Genomic DNA, 19,767 nt, shown 5'->3' with positions numbered 1-19,767 from the left:
GTGACAGTCCATCATGGGAGTAATGATGCTGAAGAAGATCAATGCAGTGTAGTTTCTACATGCTGCTGCTTAACCCCTGCACCTATGTTGATGCACACAGGCTATACATGTGACACACACACACACACACACACACACACACACACACACACACACACACACACACACACACACACACACACACACACACACACACACACACACACACACACACACACACACACACACTTCAGAGTATGGAATGCAGCTGCAGCATACTTATTAGCTCAAATAGTTTGTCCCCTACCCTCAGGTAGACAAGTGTGACCTATGCAAAGATAATGACAGACACTAAAGGGCATACAGACAGATAACCAAGAACAATGCATCAATTACACAACATATTAAAGTAATGCCAAAAGACAAGAAGTTAAAATATGTCATTACAGCTACAGTACATGGCTTAGGCTTGGCATTTTGGGAGTGAATCTTACAGTATATTAAACTCTTTAAGACAATTACCCGAGGAGAAGGGGGAGAATTTATATAATAAGGACAACACAGTGAGGTTGAGAAAGCCCAAAGAGATAGACAGAGGACAGTGCAGACAGGTTCAGAATACAACCAAGAGCAGAATCTAGAACATTCCTAGATCAGCAGACTCACAGGAAAGACTTGACATCCAGTCCTCTGTTGCGGATCTGTCCCATCATGTGGTCCCAGCTGCCTGGGTTGGACCTGGAGCGTCCTCCTCCTGCTCCTCTGTACCGGGAAGCACCTGTCCCCGCCGGACTCCCCCGCACCCCCCGCGGGCCTCCCCGGTGCCCCCCGCCCCCGGGCCCTGTGTGCAGCTGGCCCAGGCTCTGGGAGGTGGCTGGGGGGTCATTGGGGCCCGGAGGGGGCTGGTGGCTGAGAGGCTGCTGGAGACTCTGCTGTCGCACCAGGGGACGAGGACGGGCTGCTGCTGAGGATGGAATGTGCTCCAGAGTAGAGGCGGCTGAGAGGGAGGGGTCCCCAAAACTGACCAGACAGAGCAGCAAGGGAAGAGAGGGTAACAAGGGTTTTGCAGGAGTTGCACGTGAGAGACGAGGGAAGGAGAGGGACAGATGAGAAGGATAGTGGTAACCAGAGAGATAGACAGAAGAGATACATAATTGGAAAACAGGAGATACAGAGGGAGAGTGATGGTGTGAGTACAATACAAGTACCAGAGGGAACAAAAATTAGGACGGGCCCAGAGAGTTCAACATAGAGAAAGGAGGGTATGGAGAGATGAAAAACAGGAAATAGAGCATTGTCAGGTTAAATCAGTTCAGCAGCAGTTATACAGTTGTAGAAGATGCTTGTATGTGAGTGTCTGACAGTCTGTGGGTAGGCTTGTGTTTTTGACAGTGCTCAGCCCAACACCAAACAGGAGCTAACAGCCTTTATCTCTATTTTCCTTCATCCACTGCTCTTATCCTTTTCATGTCACTTTTCTCCCTGATTTACCTTGACCTCTTCCTCCTCCTTTTATCCATATTTTTTTTCATCCCATTCATCTGTCCTCCTCTAACCCATGATGACTTTACACTAGCCTCCTAGCTACGTCTCACACTATGCTGCTTCTCTTAGGTCAACTGGTATTTGTCAGCTCTATTCATCTTGCCTGCCTTACCCATCAGTTCAACCCATTAATTTGACCAAACAACCCTCTCCCTTCCCTCAAACCTCTCTTGTCTTTCTAATCATCCATCTGCTTTTACACTAGTTTAATAGTGCTTCCCTACTCTCCCCCTTCGATGTCTGCACTTCATGAGTACTGTAAGCTCTGGCTAAACAGCCTCTGTCTTAGGCTAGTGCAGCGCTGGAGGATTTACAGCCTTTGGCTGTGTTGACTGTGCTCTTCAGTGGGCCCTGGGCTAGCTCCACAGCGCTGTAGTAATTCTACTGGAAAGCACCAGAGGCTGGCCCCCAAGGGGAGGGATTTGTGGACCAGATTAATACCAGTCATACTTCAGCATTTTGCCCCCCCCACCCCACGGCCTTTCAGATAGCTCACATACAGCTCAGGACAATGTGTTGACTGAAGATGGGCTGTGGTTAGTGAGAATGAGTGTTACAGTCATTATATGAATGGTCAGTGGGTATGGAAGTGTCTTGGGATGGGCTTATGGTATGTGCTAATAGCGGTTACAGCAAATTTGATGAGTGTACGGACGTTGCTTTAAACATTCCAGAAAATCTACAAGTGCCATCAGATTTGATTGGATTGTATATAATATAAGACATTAGGTTGGTTTGATTGAAGTTCATCAGTATCATGCTTTCCCACTCTCTCTGTATCACCACTGCCTAAATCCTTCCTCTCACTCATCTCATCCAAAGTATTATCATTGGACCTTTTATATGGCATAAAGAATCTAAAGAATGAGGTAGGGAAGAAATAATATGGATGGATGCATTAAGTATGAAAGCCAGGTATAAGCTTCCAAGCTATCAGTGACAAGAGAAACATAGAACAATATAAAGAATACATGTGATTCAGAGATAGAAATGTATCTACGAAAGCAGCAGGTCATAGATAGCAACATCACATAAAAGTCTTTCAATAAAATAATTCCTCTCTGCAACTTTAACAATAATGCATTCAGTGCCAAGCTGCAGTATGCGCCACATCAGCTGCAGTATGCGCCACATCAGCTGCAGTATGCACCACATCAGCTGCAGTATGCACCACATCAGCTGCAGTATGCGCCACATCAGCTGCAGTATGCACCACATCAGCTGCAGTATGCTCCACATCAGCTGCAGTATGCGCCACATCAGCTGCAGTATGCGCCACATCAGCTGCAGTATGCACCACATCAGCTGCAGTATGCTCCACATCAGCTGCAGTATGCGCCACATCAGCTGCAGTATGCGCCACATCAGCTGCAGTATGCGCCACATCAGCTGCAGTATGCTCCACATCAGCTGCAGTATGCGCCACATCAGCTGCAGTATGCGCCACATCAGCTGCAGTATGCGCCACATCAGCTGCAGTATGCACCACATCAGCTGCAGTATGCGCCACATCAGCTGCAGTATGCGCCACATCAGCTGCAGTATGCTCCACATCTGCTGCAGTATGCTCCACATCAGCTGCAGTATGCTCCACATCAGCTGCAGTATGCACCACATCAGCTGCAGTGTGCTCCACATCAGCTGCAGTATGCACCACATCAGCTGCAGTATGCGCCACATCAGCTGCAGTATGCACCACATCAGCTGCAGTATGCGCCACATCAGCTGCAGTATGCGCCACATCAGCTGCAGTATGCGCCACATCAGCTGCAGTATGCTCCACATCTGCTGCAGTATGCTCCACATCAGCTGCAGTATGCTCCACATCAGCTGCAGTATGCACCACATCAGCTGCAGTGTGCTCCACATCAGCGGCAGTATGCTCCACATCAGCTGCAGTATGCACCACATCAGCTGCAGTGTGCTCCACATCAGCGGCAGTATGCTCCACATCTGCTGCAGTATGCTCCACATCAGCTGCAGTATGTGCCACATCTGCTGCAGTATGCTCCACATCAGCTGCAGTATGCTCCACATCAGCTGCAGTATGCGCTACATTTTACAGTCCAACAAATATTTTTTGTCATAACTGACAGAATGATTAATCAACAAATCTGTATGGAATACGTGGCATAGGGCCAGCCAGACATCTGGGAGTCCAATTCACACAGAAATACATTTCTCCTGTGTCATAAAGTTGTCTTAGGCTTTTTACAGCTCCTACCCACATACCGTACGAAGCCAGCTCAACACCTAATTCTTTCACTGTACATTTCTCTACTATTTCAATATCTCTATTGTCCAAGGTTGAATACATTCAACTGCAAATAGATATTTCATTTGTCTCTCTGCATGTATAGTGAATGACTTACCTACCCTGTCATTCAAATGGACAAGCAGGCTATTTGTCCTTCTATCTGCTGCCTGTAACCTCCCCCTGCTAACTTAAGGAGGGCTTCTCAGATTAACCCCTACCCAAAAAGTCAATTAAACTAACTAAAAATCTTGAGAGATTTGTAATTAAAGAGCCTTGAGGGGCAGAGGTAGTGAGAGGGGAGAGTGAGACATTTCTTACAGCAGAAACATAGACACACATGGCTACCTTAAATTAGAAACCAATTACAGACCACAAATGGGGGAAAAGTTAGATTTGATTAGGAGGAGGGGGGAGGTAAAAAGTAGAGGAGTGAAGAAGGCAGGTAAAAAGGGAATTGGATTTTGACTGAAAGTGTTAAAATGGTAATACATTCTTAGAGAAAAAGGGTTATTTGGCTGTCCCCATAGGAGAACACATTTAGTTCCAAGTAGAAACCTTTTTGGTTCCACGTAGAATCATTTAGAGTTCCATGTAGAACCCTCTTCGGAAAGGGTTCTACTGCATATGGAACCCAAAAGGATTCTACCTGGAACCAAAAGGGTTCTTCAAAGGGGTTCTCCTATGGGGACAGCCAAAGAACCGTTTTAGGTTCTAGATAGCACATTTTTTCTAAGAGTGTACATGAGGGGGGTTTCAGGCGTCTTAAGAATGGCCCTGCTATAAGATTCCAATCAAAAAGTAGATATGTTGTGGTCCAATACAGTGATGAAGCAGTGGCAGACGTTGTGTAACTTTTGGTATTTGTTTGTGAGAGAGGATGTTCTCTTTAGTCAACAGAGCCTTACCATGACAACATATTCCCATGCATCAGAAAATGTCAGTACAAGCACTCACATTTTCAGCTCATTATTTCCTTCAGTACTTTCTTCCCTCTTTCCATCCATTCTTCCTTTCATAAATCTCTGCACTTCCGAATGCAGCATATATCACATATAAGCCTTGCTGCTTCTGACTGCAGTCCCCCAAACCATCCATTCCATGCCTCTGCGCTGCTCAGCAATAACCCCCATGCGTGACCTCATGCCCAGCCAACCCATGTCACTCATGCCACTCACTTTCTGGGCCTCAGGCCTCCGGAGTGCATGTGGCTCTGGACCGTCTGCCAGCGCCCAGCCTTGCTGCCAGGGCCCAGCCCCGTCACTATGCTTCTCACGCTGTCACTGCGACTGGGACCTGCCCCGCTCCCACACCCAGCCCCGCCCCCATCCCCCTTCTCCACCCCACTGAGAGACAGGGGGCACCAGATAGACAGACAGACAGACATAAAGGAGAGAGAGAGACAGAAGGAGGAGAGAGAGAGGTGGATAGTAACAGTAGAATCAGTGAGGAAGAACAACCCGGAAAGTGAACCACACAGCAGAATAGCATTAGGATGGGGGTAGTGTTATCAATCCAGCTACAGGTTTCCAATATAGAGGAGTAGCAGCCAGCCGCGAGGATCCAGCAAGTCAGTATGCTGTGCTGCTGCTGGGTTAGCAGGAGGGAGGTGGGCTGAGATTCACTGTATATATCTGTCTGTCTGTCTGTCTGAACCAGATGGGAAGAGTGACAGAGTGGTGTGTGTTTGGGTGCAGTGGGACTGAGACAGACAGATGCTGGCTGTGTTTTGAGTACCTGTCAGTTAGACTGACTGGCCATTCTGCAGCTGTACTTTATACTGCACATTAAATATACATGACCAAATGGATTATTCTATCAAGGGCTTCATGGTGTTTGCAATAAAACTGAGGGGGTCATGATCATTGAATTATGTAGGCTATCTATGGCCTCTTTACATTTTAAAAGAAACAGTTGATCTACTTTGTTATGTACAGTAGGAACTACAACGTTAAATGAAACAGATAGGCTTGATTGAAAGATTATGGTGTGTAATGTAATGACATTGTTGGAGTGAGTGGCTCGAAAGCCTCTAGTAATACATTGTAGTGTATAGTAGTTAATCAGCACAGTGAATCTGTTGAGTACACACTTCATTCCTCTCCCGCGTAACCCAGAGCAGCACAAGCAGCCGTAACCTAGACAACGTCACAGAGACAACAGCAGACAGACGAGACACAGTTTCACTACAGGGTCACTACACTCAGTGGAGACACACAGACACAGTCAGAACACAGCTGCTGGCCGAGAGGGAAAACACTTTAGACAGAGGATATGTGCGTCCAGCCTGCAACAGTTCTACAGTGAGCATGGGGTAGGGGTAGGGATGGAGTTGACCATTTAGGGAGATATAAGGTAAGTTATATGTAGCTTATGCACAGGGCTTCCCACCCCTTTTGCTCAAGACCTCCTAACATGACGGTGAAAAGGGCAAACATTTGACTGGATCTCAAAAAGGGATCAATGGATCTTAGCAGGTTCACTTTATCACAGCTCATGAACTCTAAAGACAATACACCCATTGAGAATAAACCCTCTCTTTATCATTTCTCTGGTAAGCTATAAAATAAGATAAAAAACTACTTTCTCAGCGCAGGAAAAACATCAATGACATTAGAGCCTTTAGTGATTAATGTACCGTACTGCACAGCTATAGAGTAACTGGTGTGTCCAGAGGGCTCAGGCGGTCTGACTAAGGAGAGGCAGCCTTATAGCACCTGTTGGTGGAGGTGGTGGTGGCACAAAACCACAAGGCACAATGAGAGTGAGGAGAGGTGATTAGGGAACAACACAGGACTCCTATAGAATGTGACAAAAAAACGACAACAGCAAAAACTAGGAGCAAAAGCCCAAAACAACGGTCAACCCTCGATGACAGAGCTGAGGGGACGGTTTAAACCGAGGGAAATGGGTTTACGGTTAATGCCCTTAAGATTAGGGGATGGTTGGTTAGTTGGTTGGTTTCAGTGGAAAGGTGGATATTAGGCTGTGTGAGTGGGATCTATAAAGGGTTTCTGCTCAGATGGTCTGAGGGTTGTCCGTCTCCATGGTAGCACTCCATGGGCTGGAGGTGAAGGGTTAGAGGTTAAGGGTTAGTGAGGCTGGCAGGGCTGTAAGGAATAGGGGGCTTTTCAAATGTTGGTTGGTTGGTATATAGGTAAATGTTGGCATTTAGGTAAAAGTTTCAGTATGTGCAGTTTCAGCTACTGTTTGACAAATGAGCTACTTGTGTAGAATATAAAGCACATACTTTGTGCATCATGTAGCTCTTAGTCTATGTCCAGCAGAGAGAAATGCATGTAAGTGGACTAGGGTGGCATGTTCCTATGTAGACAATGTACTGTGTCTTTGGATGCATATTTTGTCTGCAATGTTTGTCTGTTTCTAGAATGTAGTGTTGTTCTAGTGAGTCAGTCTGAGGGGGTTGTGGAGGGTTGGGGGTACGGAGGCATAGAACTCATTGTGAGAGGCTTGGCTCCCCCGCTTCATTACAGCCCTGCACAGAGAGAGGGGTCCCTTACCAGCCGCGACCGAGACTCACTTGGGCGTGAGGCGAGGGTCTCCATACGGGGCATAGGGGGACATGTTTAAGAGGAACTCCTTGGGCGGGTAGGAGCTCCATCTCTGCTGCACGTTGCTGCTGTCATTGTTATTCCAAAAGTCCCTGTCTAGATCACTGCGGCCAGAGAGAGAGACAGGTAAGAGCAGTACAGCCAATCACAGTGGAGTAGGAGGGAGGAGTTTCAGGGACAGAAAGAAAGATAGGTCAGAGCAGCAGAGCCAATCACAGTGGAGCAAAGTGAAGGATGTTTCTTGGAGAGACAGGATAGGGAAACAACCTTAGTTTAATAGATGAATGAGAGAAATGTCAATCCAGGCAATAGAGATACACCTCTAATATTTGTAGAAAATAATTGGGAAATACATTAGGGGTAGGGGGTCCTGCACAGGGCCGGACTACCACATTAGGGGTAGGGGCCCTGGGGCATCGACCTCCGTGGGCCCCAATTTCTGAAATCAGCTAACTCACTACATTTCAACACATTTTTCCATGATGCAGAGAGAAAACCTTTACCTTCTCCCACAGGACCAATGTGCCCACCCACACCTCCCACCACAGGACAGTTGCACCGACCCACAGGTACCAGGAGCACCTTGAAGGCATAGAGAGCATTTCGGGGTTGGATTAATTTTCCTTTGGAATAGTCTGCGCAGGGTAAGATAAGATCTGTGGACAAAATTAAAATGGATATTCTGATAATTAGGATTTCTAGAACAGAGAATTACAGACCAGTTAATTTCAGTGAATGAAGGTAAGAGGTCTCTCTTCTATAGTAGGTCAATTGGCAGGGGCTTCTAAAATGCTTTTAAGAAATGCAAGTATAGATCAGAAAACAGTCCCCTGGGTTGAGGCCGGTTCTCAAAATGTTGCGGAGGGGGTGTGTTGGTAGTGTTTTGCCCCAGGGGACATCATATGCTCGCATGGCAGAGCGAAGTTGCAAATAAAAGAAGAAGGATTTGCCCTGTTAATTAAAAGGTTTTTGTCATTTCTGATAGCGGGTCTGCAAAGCATGGCTTGGTGGTCGGCGAGGGCTATGGGTAATACATCTATATCAAGAACCTTGTTGAACAGGTCCTTTAAAGTGAATATAAAGTCGACAAGAGAAAAATGTAACATTTCCATTGGAGGGATTCATAATTCTACATTAAATCGTCAACTGCCATCTCATTTGCCCATTTTTCTGCAGTGTCACAGAGGTAAGATGCTGGTCTCTGCCCCCTGTCTGCCCAGATCTGTCTAGCTTGTACTCCCAAACTGCATTAAAATCATGATTATTAAATAATGCAATGAGCTGCCAAATTTTTTGTGTGCTAATTTCCTGCAATTCTACACTTTTTTCCATGAGGCAGAGAGAAGAATGTACTGTTTTATAGCTCATCTCATGCTTTTGTTCACATTTTGCCATGAGGCTGAGGGAAGGTTTACCTGTTTTCAAGGTAATTTCCTGTTATTCTATACAGTTTGCCATGAGGCGGAGAAAAACGTTGCAATTTTAAACCAAATTTCCTGCAATTCCACACATTTTGATATCGTATGCTATCTGCGGCCCCCCCAATTTAACACAAAAAAATGGGTTAGGGGCCCCCTGGAGGTCAGGGGCCTAGGGGCACATGCCCGTTCGGTAATCGGCCCTGGCCCTGCATTTATAAAAGTAATTCCATTATAATGTTCCTAATAGAGTTTCAGAGGAAAACATTTGTCTTTGAAAAGAAAGTAGGAAAACAAGTGAATTAAGGAAGGTAAAAAGTCTATAGGTCTAAAGGGGATGGGCTATGGGAAAAGCATGTCATCTATTCTGTGAGCTTACACAGCATCCAGACTCATGGACAAATTAATAGATTATACCTTCCTCTGTACAAGGGATTAGAAAACAGTGAAAGAGTTAAAAATATATTCAATGTCAATCACAGAGTAATATACAGTATGTTATAAGTCAAAGTGAAACAACAAAGGTTGGTTACACAGGTAAAACATGTTTTGGAAAAAGGGAGAGACAAAGAAAGAGAGAAGGGAGAAATAAAACAGGGAGGAGAGTGATGAAAGGGGGAATGGGAGAAATAAAACAGGGAGGAGAGTGATGAAAGAGAGAAGGGAGACATGAAACAGGGAGGAGAGTGATGAAAGAGAGAAGGGAGAAATGAAACAGGGAGGAGAGTGATGAAAGAGAGAAGGGAGAAATGAAACAGGGAGGAGAGTGATGAAAGGGGGAATGGGAGAAATAAAACAGGGAGGAGAGTGATGAAAGGGGGAATGGGAGAAATGAAACAGGGAGGAGAGTGATGAAAGGGGGAATGGGAGAAAAAACAGGGAGGAGAGTGATGAAAGGGGGAATGGGAGAAATGAAACAGGGAGAAGAGTGATGAAAGGGGGAATGGGAGAAATGAAACAGGGAGAAGAGTGATGAAAGGGGGAATGGGAGAAATGAAACAGGGAGAAGAGTGATGAAAGAGAGAAGGGAGAAATGAAACAGGGAGGAGAGTGATGAAAGGGGGAATGGGAGAAATAAAACAGGGAGGAGAGTGATGAAAGGGGGAATGGGAGAAATAAAACAGGGAGGAGAGTGATGAAAGGGGAATGGGAGAAATGAAACAGGGAGGAGAGTGATGAAAGGGGGAATGGGAGAAAAAACAGGGAGGAGAGTGATGAAAGGGGGAATGGGAGAAATGAAACAGGGAGAAGAGTGATGAAAGGGGGAATGGGAGAAATGAAACAGGGAGAAGAGTGATGAAAGGGGGAATGGGAGAAATGAAACAGGGAGAAGAGTGATGAAAGGGGGAATGGGAGAAATAAAACAGGGAGGAGAGTGATGAAAGGGAGAAGGGAGAAATGAAACAGGGAGGAGAGTGATGAAAGGGAGAAGGGAGAAATGAAACAGGGAGGAGAGTGATGAAAGAGAGAAGAGAAATGAAAAGGGGAGGGAGGAGAAAGTGAATGAAAATGAAACAGGGAATGGGAGAAATGAAAACAGGGAGGAGAGTGATGAAAGGGGGAATGGGAGAAATAAAACAGGGAGGAGAGTGATGAAAGAGAGAATGGGAGAAATGAAACAGGGAGGAGAGTGATGAAAGAGAGAAGAGAGAAATGAAACAGGGAGGAGAGTGATGAAAGGGGGAATGGGAGAACAGGTGGTATGGTGACAGAGGAGGGAGAGGACTGCTGGGTTAGCTGGAGACAGAGACCACCGTCAGTCAGGACTGCAATGTTAACAACAAACAGTCATACAGTAGAATATATCATCAAAACATTGCTGCAGTTAAAGTGGACATCAAATACTATTTTTTATTGGGATTGGGCTACAGTTATAAATGTACTATAAAAGCGTCAGCTAAATGGCATATATTATTATTATTATTATTATTACTATGATACGCTTAATATTAGGTATCGTGCTTGTTTAAATGATTCTGACTATTATACTTTACAAGGCATTGAGATAAAGGGTACCTTAGTGAAATCCAAATAGAACATTGGTTTTAGGTTTCAACTCTGGATGTAGTGGAAATTTCAACTGAAACTCAGCGAAGGTAATAACCTTCAGGCTGTAAAATAAAGTAACACTGCTGTTGGACAGTAAACTAGTGGCTTATCAGGGTTAAATGTGGAAGACACATTTCAGTAGAATACATTCAGTTGGACAGTAAACTAGTGGCTTATCAGGGTTAAATGTGGAAGACACATTTCAGTAGAATACATTCAGTTGGACAGTAAACTAGTGGCTTATCAGGGTTAAATGTGGAAGACACATTTCAGTAGAATACATTCAGTTGGACAGTAAACTAGTGGCTTATCAAGGTTAAATGTGGAAGACACATTTCAGTAGAATACATTCAGTTGGACAGTAAACTAGTGGCTTATCAGGGTTAAATGTGGAAGACACATTTCAGTAGAATACATTCAGTTGGACAGTAAACTAGTGGCTTATCAGGGTTAAATGTGGAAGACACATTTCAGTAGAATACATTCAGTTGGACAGTAAACTAGTGGCTTATCAAGGTTAAATGTGGAAGACACATTTCAGTAGAATACATTCAGTTGGACAGTAAACTAGTGGCTTATCAGGGTTAAATGTGGAAGACACATTTCAGTAGAATACATTCAGTTGGACAGTAAACTAGTGGCTTATCAGGGTTAAATGTGGAAGACACATTTCAGTAGAATACATTCTGTTGGACAGTAAACTAGTGGCTTATCAGGGTTAAATGTGGAAGACACATTTCAGTAGAATACATTCTGTTGGACAGTAAACTAGTGGCCTATCAGGGTTAAATGTGGAAGACACATTTCAGTAGAATTACATTCTGTTGGACAGTAAACTAGTGGCTTATCAGGGTTAAATGTGGAAGACACATTTCAGTAGAATTACATTCTGTTGGACAGTAAACTAGTGGCTTATCAGGGTTAAATGTGGAAGACACATTTCAGTAGAATACATTCAGTTGGACAGTAAACTAGTGGCTTATCAGGGTTAAATGTGGAAGACACATTTCAGTAGAATACATTCAGTTGGACAGTAAACTAGTGGCTTATCAGGGTTAAATGTGGAAGACACATTTCAGTAGAATACATTCAGTTGGACAGTAAACTAGTGGCTTATCAGGGTTAAATGTGGAAGACACATTTCAGTAGAATACATTCAGTTGGACAGTAAACTAGTGGCTTATCAGGGTTAAATGTGGAAGACACATTTCAGTAGAATACATTCAGTTGGACAGTAAACTAGTGGCTTATCAGGGTTAAATGTGGAAGACACATTTCAGTAGAATACATTCAGTTGGACAGTAAACTAGTGGCTTATCAGGGTTAAATGTGGAAGACACATTTCAGTAGAATACATTCAGTTGGACAGTAAACTAGTGGCTTATCAGGGTTAAATGTGGAAGACACATTTCAGTAGAATACATTCAGTTGGACAGTAAACTAGTGGCTTATCAGGGTTAAATGTGGAAGACACATTTCAGTAGAATACATTCAGTTGGACAGTAAACTAGTGGCTTATCAGGGTTAAATGTGGAAGACACATTTCAGTAGAATTACATTCAGTTGGACAGTAAACTAGTGGCTTATCAGGGTTAAATGTGGAAGACACATTTCAGTAGAATACATTCAGTTGGACAGTAAACTAGTGGCTTATCAGGGTTAAATGTGGAAGACACATTTCAGTAGAATACATTCAGTTGGACAGTAAACTAGTGGCTTATCAGGGTTAAATGTGGAAGACACATTTCAGTAGAATACATTCAGTTGGACAGTAAACTAGTGGCTTATCAGGGTTAAATGTGGAAGACACATTTCAGTAGAATACATTCAGTTGGACAGTAAACTAGTGGCTTATCAGGGTTAAATGTGGAAGACACATTTCAGTAGAATTACATTCAGTTGGACAGTAAACTAGTGGCTTATCAGGGTTAAATGTGGAAGACACATTTCAGTAGAATACATTCAGTTGGACAGTAAACTAGTGGCTTATCAGGGTTAAATGTGGAAGACACATTTCAGTAGAATACATTCAGTTGGACAGTAAACTAGTGGCTTATCAGGGTTAAATGTGGAAGACACATTTCAGTAGAATTACATTCAGTTGGACAGTAAACTAGTGGCTTATCAGGGTTAAATGTGGAAGACACATTTCAGTAGAATTACATTCAGTTGGACAGTAAACTAGTGGCTTATCAGGGTTAAATGTGGAAGACACATTTCAGTAGAATACATTTAGTTGGACAGTAAACTAGTGGCTTATCAGGGTTAAATGTGGAAGACACATTTCAGTAGAATACATTCTGTTGGACAGTAAACTAGTGGCTTATCAGGGTTAAATGTGGAAGACACATTTCAGTGGAATACATTCAGTTGGACAGTAAACTAGTGGCTTATCAGGGTTAAATGTGGAAGACACATTTCAGTAGAATACATTCAGTTGGACAGTAAACTAGTGGCTTATCAGGGTTAAATGTGGAAGACACATTTCAGTAGAATACATTCAGTTGGACAGTAAACTAGTGGCTTATCAGGGTTAAATGTGGAAGACACATTTCAGTAGAATACATTCAGTTGGACAGTAAACTAGTGGCTTATCAGGGTTAAATGTGGAAGACACATTTCAGTAGAATTACATTCAGTTGGACAGTAAACTAGTGGCTTATCAAGGTTAAATGTGGAAGACACATTTCAGTAGAATACATTCAGTTGGACAGTAAACTAGTGGCTTATCAGGGTTAAATGTGGAAGACACATTTCAGTAGAATACATTCAGTTGGACAGTAAACTAGTGGCTTATCAGGGTTAAATGTGGAAGACACATTTCAGTAGAATACATTCAGTTGGACAGTAAACTAGTGGCTTATCAGGGTTAAATGTGGAAGACACATTTCAGTAGAATACATTCAGTTGGACAGTAAACTAGTGGCTTATCAGGGTTAAATGTGGAAGACACATTTCAGTAGAATTACATTCAGTTGGACAGTAAACTAGTGGCTTATCAGGGTTAAATGTGGAAGACACATTTCAGTAGAATACATTCAGTTGGACAGTAAACTAGTGGCTTATCAGGGTTAAATGTGGAAGACACATTTCAGTAGAATACATTCAGTTGGACAGTAAACTAGTGGCTTATCAGGGTTAAATGTGGAAGACACATTTCAGTAGAATTACATTCAGTTGGACAGTAAACTAGTGACTTATCAGGGTTAAATGTGGAAGACACATTTCAGTAGAATTACATTCAGTTGGACAGTAAACTAGTGGCTTATCAGGGTTAAATGTGGAAGACACATTTCAGTAGAATACATTCAGTTGGACAGTAAACTAGTGGCTTATCAGGGTTAAATGTGGAAGACACATTTCAGTAGAATACATTCAGTTGGACAGTAAACTAGTGGCTTATCAGGGTTAAATGTGGAAGACACATTTCAGTAGAATACATTCTGTTGGACAGTAAACTAGTGGCTTATCAGGGTTAAATGTGGAAGACACATTTCAGTAGAATTACATTCAGTTGGACAGTAAACTAGTGGCTTATCAGGGTTAAATGTGGAAGACACATTTCAGTAGAATTACATTCAGTTGGACAGTAAACTAGTGGCTTATCAGGGTTAAATGTGGAAGACACATTTCAGTAGAATTACATTCAGTTGGACAGTAAACTAGTGGCTTATCAAGGTTAAATGTGGAAGACACATTTCAGTAGAATTACATTCAGTTGGACAGTAAACTAGTGGCTTATCAGGGTTAAATGTGGAAGACACATTTCAGTAGAATACATTCAGTTGGACAGTAAACTAGTGGCTTATCAGGGTTAAATGTGGAAGACACATTTCAGTAGAATTACATTCAGTTGGACAGTAAACTAGTGGCTTATCAGGGTTAAATGTGGAAGACACATTTCAGTAGAATTACATTCAGTTGGACAGTAAACTAGTGGCTTATCAGGGTTAAATGTGGAAGACACATTTCAGTAGAATTACATTCAGTTGGACAGTAAACTAGTGGCTTATCAGGGTTAAATGTGGAAGACACATTTCAGTAGAATTACATTCAGTTGGACAGTAAACTAGTGGCTTATCAGGGTTAAATGTGGAAGACACATTTCAGTAGAATACATTCAGTTGGACAGTAAACTAGTGGCTTATCGGGGTTAAATGTGGAAGACACATTTCAGTAGAATTACATTCAGTTGGACAGTAAACTAGTGGCTTATCGGGGTTAAATGTGGAAGACACATTTCGTCAGAATTACATTCAGTTGGACAGTAAACTAGTGGCTTATCAGGGTTAAATGTGGAAGACACATTTCAGTAGAATTACATTCAGTTGGACAGTAAACTAGTGGCTTATCAGGGTTAAATGTGGAAGACACATTTCAGTAGAATTACATTCAGTTGGACAACTGACTAGGTCCCCTTTTTTCCTTTGTCAGTAAGACATTATTACCGTTCCATTGAGTGTTCAGGGACACATCATGTAGTTCCTCATTTTACTGGACTTTAACATGGTCTTTATCTGAAGCCTGTCAAATGAAATATGCTATAATTTGTGCCTTTTGTTTTCAAAATGAAGAGTTATCAAGAAACTCTTATTTAACAACCACAACTGCCTTTTACTTTGCTAAATATGTTCCTTCCCCTCCATATCTCAGCAGGATTCAGTGTTTTAGCCTTTTATTTGAGCGCACCCAGGTATTTGCCTCTGAGCCTCTTGACAGTCCCAGTTAGCTGTGCTGTAGTGTGTAGCCCCCCATCACCTACTTGATGGCTTTGTTTTCCCCTCGGCCACGAATCTGAACTGAATCTGGGGTGCTGGCTGCTTCCACACCAGGCTTGTTCCTCTTCCCCTGGAGAGAGAGAGATAGAGAGACAGAGGGAGAGAAAGAATGAGAGAGCGAATGAGATAAAGGAGATAAATCATTTCCTTCGTGTCCATTGCCTTGTGTCTCTCTGTGTCTCTCTGTGCGCTGTCTTGATTGCCGTTAACATCTGAAAACTCTTTACCAGCGGAGCCTTCATTACAGAGCCTTTAGAATACCATCAGGTGCCAAAAATATGCTAAATGACCCCAGGCAGAGACAGAAGAGCAACACATTGGATGCGAGCCAGCACATACAGTAGCACGTGCATGCCCCGCCCACCTGAGGATCTATTTCCTGTGTTTGAGGGGTGAAAAATCCACCATTTTGCTGGATTGATTGCTTTCATTTTACTCCGGTGACTCTTTCATACTCTTGCTTGTGCCTGTCGTTTTTCCCCCGTTAATGTTACGACCGTGGAAATGTTTGTAATGACCTGTCAAACACACCACAGAAATGGGCTCAATGGAATACACAGTCGATCCAGTGCATCTAAAAGAACGCTTGCTTAGTCGGGGATTTAACGCATCGTCTAGACACTTACATCACAAGAGAACAAAGAGACCTCTATTTTGATGGGTGTTCCTTTTTTGAGGAATTGAAAAAAGTTTGAATTTAATACAGTTGAAATGTTTACAAATGAAATAAAAGCCTCTTCTGAAAATGAACACTGATTATAGTGATATTACGTTTGATGTTGTAAACAATGTAAAGTATGTACTCTGGAGCCAAGCGTGTTGATTTTTAATCTGAGGGTATCCTGTTATTGACATACTTGGGGTGACAGGTAACCTAGTGGTTAGTGTAGGGCCATTAACTGAAAGGATGCTGGAATGAATCCCTGAACTGACAAGGTAAAAATCTGTCCTTCTCCCCTTGAACAAGTTAACCCACTGTTCCCCGGTAGGACGTCATTGTAAATAAGAATTAGTTCTGAACTGACTTGCCTAGTTAGACAAAGGTTAAATCAAATAAAAAAATACTTGATGAATTATGCAACTGAACGTGACAAGAACGCAACAAGTAATTAATGAGCCAGTCTAGACAGCGCAGGTGAGTGCAGGTAGGCATATACAGGACACATTTTTGGTGGTTGATCATTGATCATCCTTGAGCTGTTTCTACAACTTGATTATAATCCACCCGTGATAAATTCAATTGATTGAACAAGATTTGGAAAGGCACACACCAGTCTATATAAGGTCACACATTTGACAGTACATGTCAGAGCAAAAAGTAAGTTGTGAGGTCTAATTAATTGTCCGTAGAGCTCCAAGACAGACTTGTGTTGAGTCACAGATCTGGGAAAGGGTACCAAAAACGTTCTGCAGCACTATAGGTCCCCAAGAACACAGTGGCCTCCATCATTCTTAAATGGAAGAAGTTTGGAACCATCGAGACTCTTCCTAGAGCTGGACGCCTGGCCAAACTGGTGACCAACAACCCGATGGTCACTCTGACAGAGCTCCAGAGTTCCTCTGTGTAGATGGGAGAACCTTCCAGAAGGACAACCATCTCTGCAGCACTCCACCAATCAGGCCTTTATGGTAGAGTGGCCAGACGGAAGCCACTCCTCAGGAAAAGACACATGACACCCCACTTTGAGTTTGCCAAAAGGCACCTAAAGCATTCAGACCATGAGAAACAAGATTCTTTGTTCCAATGAAACCAAGATTGAACTCTTTGGCCTGAATGCCAAGCGTCATGTCTGGAGGAAACCTGGTAGCATCCCTTTGGTGAAGCATGGTGGTGGCAGCAACATGCTGTGTGGATGTTTTTCAGTGGCAAGGACTGGGAGTCTAGTCGGGATCGAAGGAGATATGAAAGGAGAAAAGTACAGAGAGATTCTTGATGAAAACTTGTTCCAGAGCGCTCAGGACCTCAGACTGGGGTGAAGTTTCACCTTCCAATAGGACAATGACCCTAAACATACAGCCCAGACAACGCAGTAGTGGCTTTGGAACAAGTCTCTGAATGTCCTTGAGCCCAGACTTGAACCTGATCTAACATCTCTAGAGAGACCTGAAAATAGCTGTGCAGCGACGCTCCCCATCCAACACGACAGCACTTGACAGGATCAGCAGAGGAGAATGGGAGAAACTCCCCAAATACAGGTGTGCCAAGCTTGTAGCGTCATACCCAAGAAAACTTGAGGCAGTAATCGCTGCCAAAGGTACTTATGTAAATGTGCTATTTTGCTTTGTCATTATTGGGTATTGTGTGTAGATTGATGAGGGGAAAAAACGATTTAATCAATTTTAGAATAAGGCTGCAACGTAACAAAATATAGAAAAGGGCAAGGTGTCTGAATACTTTCTGAATGCACTGTATGAGTGCATAAAAAAGGGAAATTGTACAATAAATTGAATGCCTGAATTCCCACCAGAATCCCTGAACTCCATTCATTAGTTGTCTGTGCCAGTAATATGTTTTATGTGCTATAATTCAGTAAATATCTGAAATATTTTAAACATTACATTTTTTTGGAGTATCTTCATCTATTGTCCAACTGTTGCAGTTATTAGAATTGATTTTAAACCTTTTAACAATTTTGATGACCGTTGCTACATACAGCCAGCTCTCAGGATCTACATGTGAATCCAAACCCTCTCCACAGCAATAATCCATACATCTGTTAACCATACAGAATGAACGGATGGGAGCATCAAGCATCAGACACAGTGGGGATTAGACACGTCCACACACATACAACACTCCCAACACACAAACAACACTACACACTCAGAAACAGTACATGCCCAAACATACATAAAACAGAGGTGTTAAAATAGATGCTGTTTCCACAATTCACAACAGTCAGTGGAATTATAATGAAACATTTTGAGATGAATCTGATGACTGCAAATATATGATAAACCTTGGAACTGCAGCTACATGATTGGCCTGGCCTTGTGTATCAAATGAATGCAGGGTGTGTGACAATTTGTACACTGAAGCCAAACACTCAGTAAACACTAAACACACACTGTCACAAAGTACAGCTACATAATCTTGTTTTTCATTTCAATGCTCATTACATTTTCAGCTAAAGCTATTCCATTTGAAATGTGTAAGAGCACAGTGAGTGGACACATCAACCCCGCACTATGAGTGATGGGTAATAGGCCTTAAATACATCATCTTATAATGACTTGTGTTTCTGATCATACATTTGATATGGTTTGACTCATACTTTTATAGTTTCATATCAAAGTAATACTAAAGAGTTTCTAAACTAACTTGATTAATAGGTGTTACTCACCAAACCTAATATTTACAATGTGATTCTTGTAAAATCAAATAATGATGGATTTTCCTTTCATTTTGGTTCCATTGCAAACATATACATCACATGTAGTAGAGGAAACCTTTACCCTATAAAGAAAGGTTTTCAAAAGGCAGTTTGGAGCAGGAAAGGGTTTTACTATAGACTTACTGTCACATTCTCTGTCTCAAATTACATGGCCTGTTTGTTATAAACACTTATCAATAGAGGGCAGATCTCTGGAAATGACCTAACCCCACTGCCCACCCATCCACCAACACACAGTCATTCACTCACACAGTTGTTTTAGGGACTCCGAAAAGTCTCGATTTCAAACTGTCAAGAATATGCTATCAAGTGGAGCTCATCTATCATTTAACACTATCATCAAATCTTCAGGAGGCTAGAGAGTAGGGGAAGGAGAGAGAAGATAACACTGAAGACAGGGAGTGGGACAAGAGAGAGGGAGAGGGAAGAGAAGGGGAAAGACAATGGAGAAAGGCAGATGCAATGTAGGATTGAGTGGGAAGGGTACGCAACACAGAGAGAGAGAGAGAGAGAGAGAGAGAGAGAGAGAGAGAGAGAGAGAGAGAGAGAGAGAGAGAGAGAGAGAGAGAGAGAGAGAGAGAGAGAGAGAGAGAGAGAGAGAGAGAGAGAGAGAGAGAGAGAGAGAGAGAGAGAGAGAGAGAGAGAGAGAGAGAGAGAGAGAGAGAGAGAGAGAGAGAGAGGGAGAGGGAAGAGAAGGGGAAAGACAATGGAGAAAGGCAGATGCAATGTAGGATTGAGTGGGAAGGGTACGCAACACAGAGAGAGAGAGAGAGAGAG

General features: G+C 42.8%; 1 protein-coding gene across 4 annotated transcripts in view; it reads right to left on the bottom strand.

Moving 5' to 3' along the window:
* Positions 1-19,767, bottom strand: part of LOC118394190 (synaptotagmin-7-like) — a 123,646-nt gene that overhangs the window by 33,103 nt on the left and 70,776 nt on the right. For 3 of the 4 annotated variants that reach the window (XM_052462542.1, XM_052462541.1, XM_052462540.1), the window contains exons 3-5: positions 15,580-15,665; positions 7,320-7,454; positions 646-999 (exon numbers count right to left, since the gene is read on the bottom strand). In XM_052462542.1, coding sequence (XP_052318502.1) covers positions 646-999; positions 7,320-7,454; positions 15,580-15,665 — 575 coding nt within the window. The remainder of the gene's footprint in view (positions 1-645; positions 1,000-7,319; positions 7,455-15,579; positions 15,666-19,767) is intronic. The other variant, XM_052462543.1, reaches the window with a different exon arrangement.

This window comes from Oncorhynchus keta, chromosome 14 (assembly GCF_023373465.1).
Source record: "Oncorhynchus keta strain PuntledgeMale-10-30-2019 chromosome 14, Oket_V2, whole genome shotgun sequence".
Classification (NCBI taxonomy): domain Eukaryota; kingdom Metazoa; phylum Chordata; class Actinopteri; order Salmoniformes; family Salmonidae; genus Oncorhynchus; species Oncorhynchus keta.
Note: the sequence above shows the minus strand (reverse complement) of the source record. Positions and strands in the feature narration are given on the sequence as shown.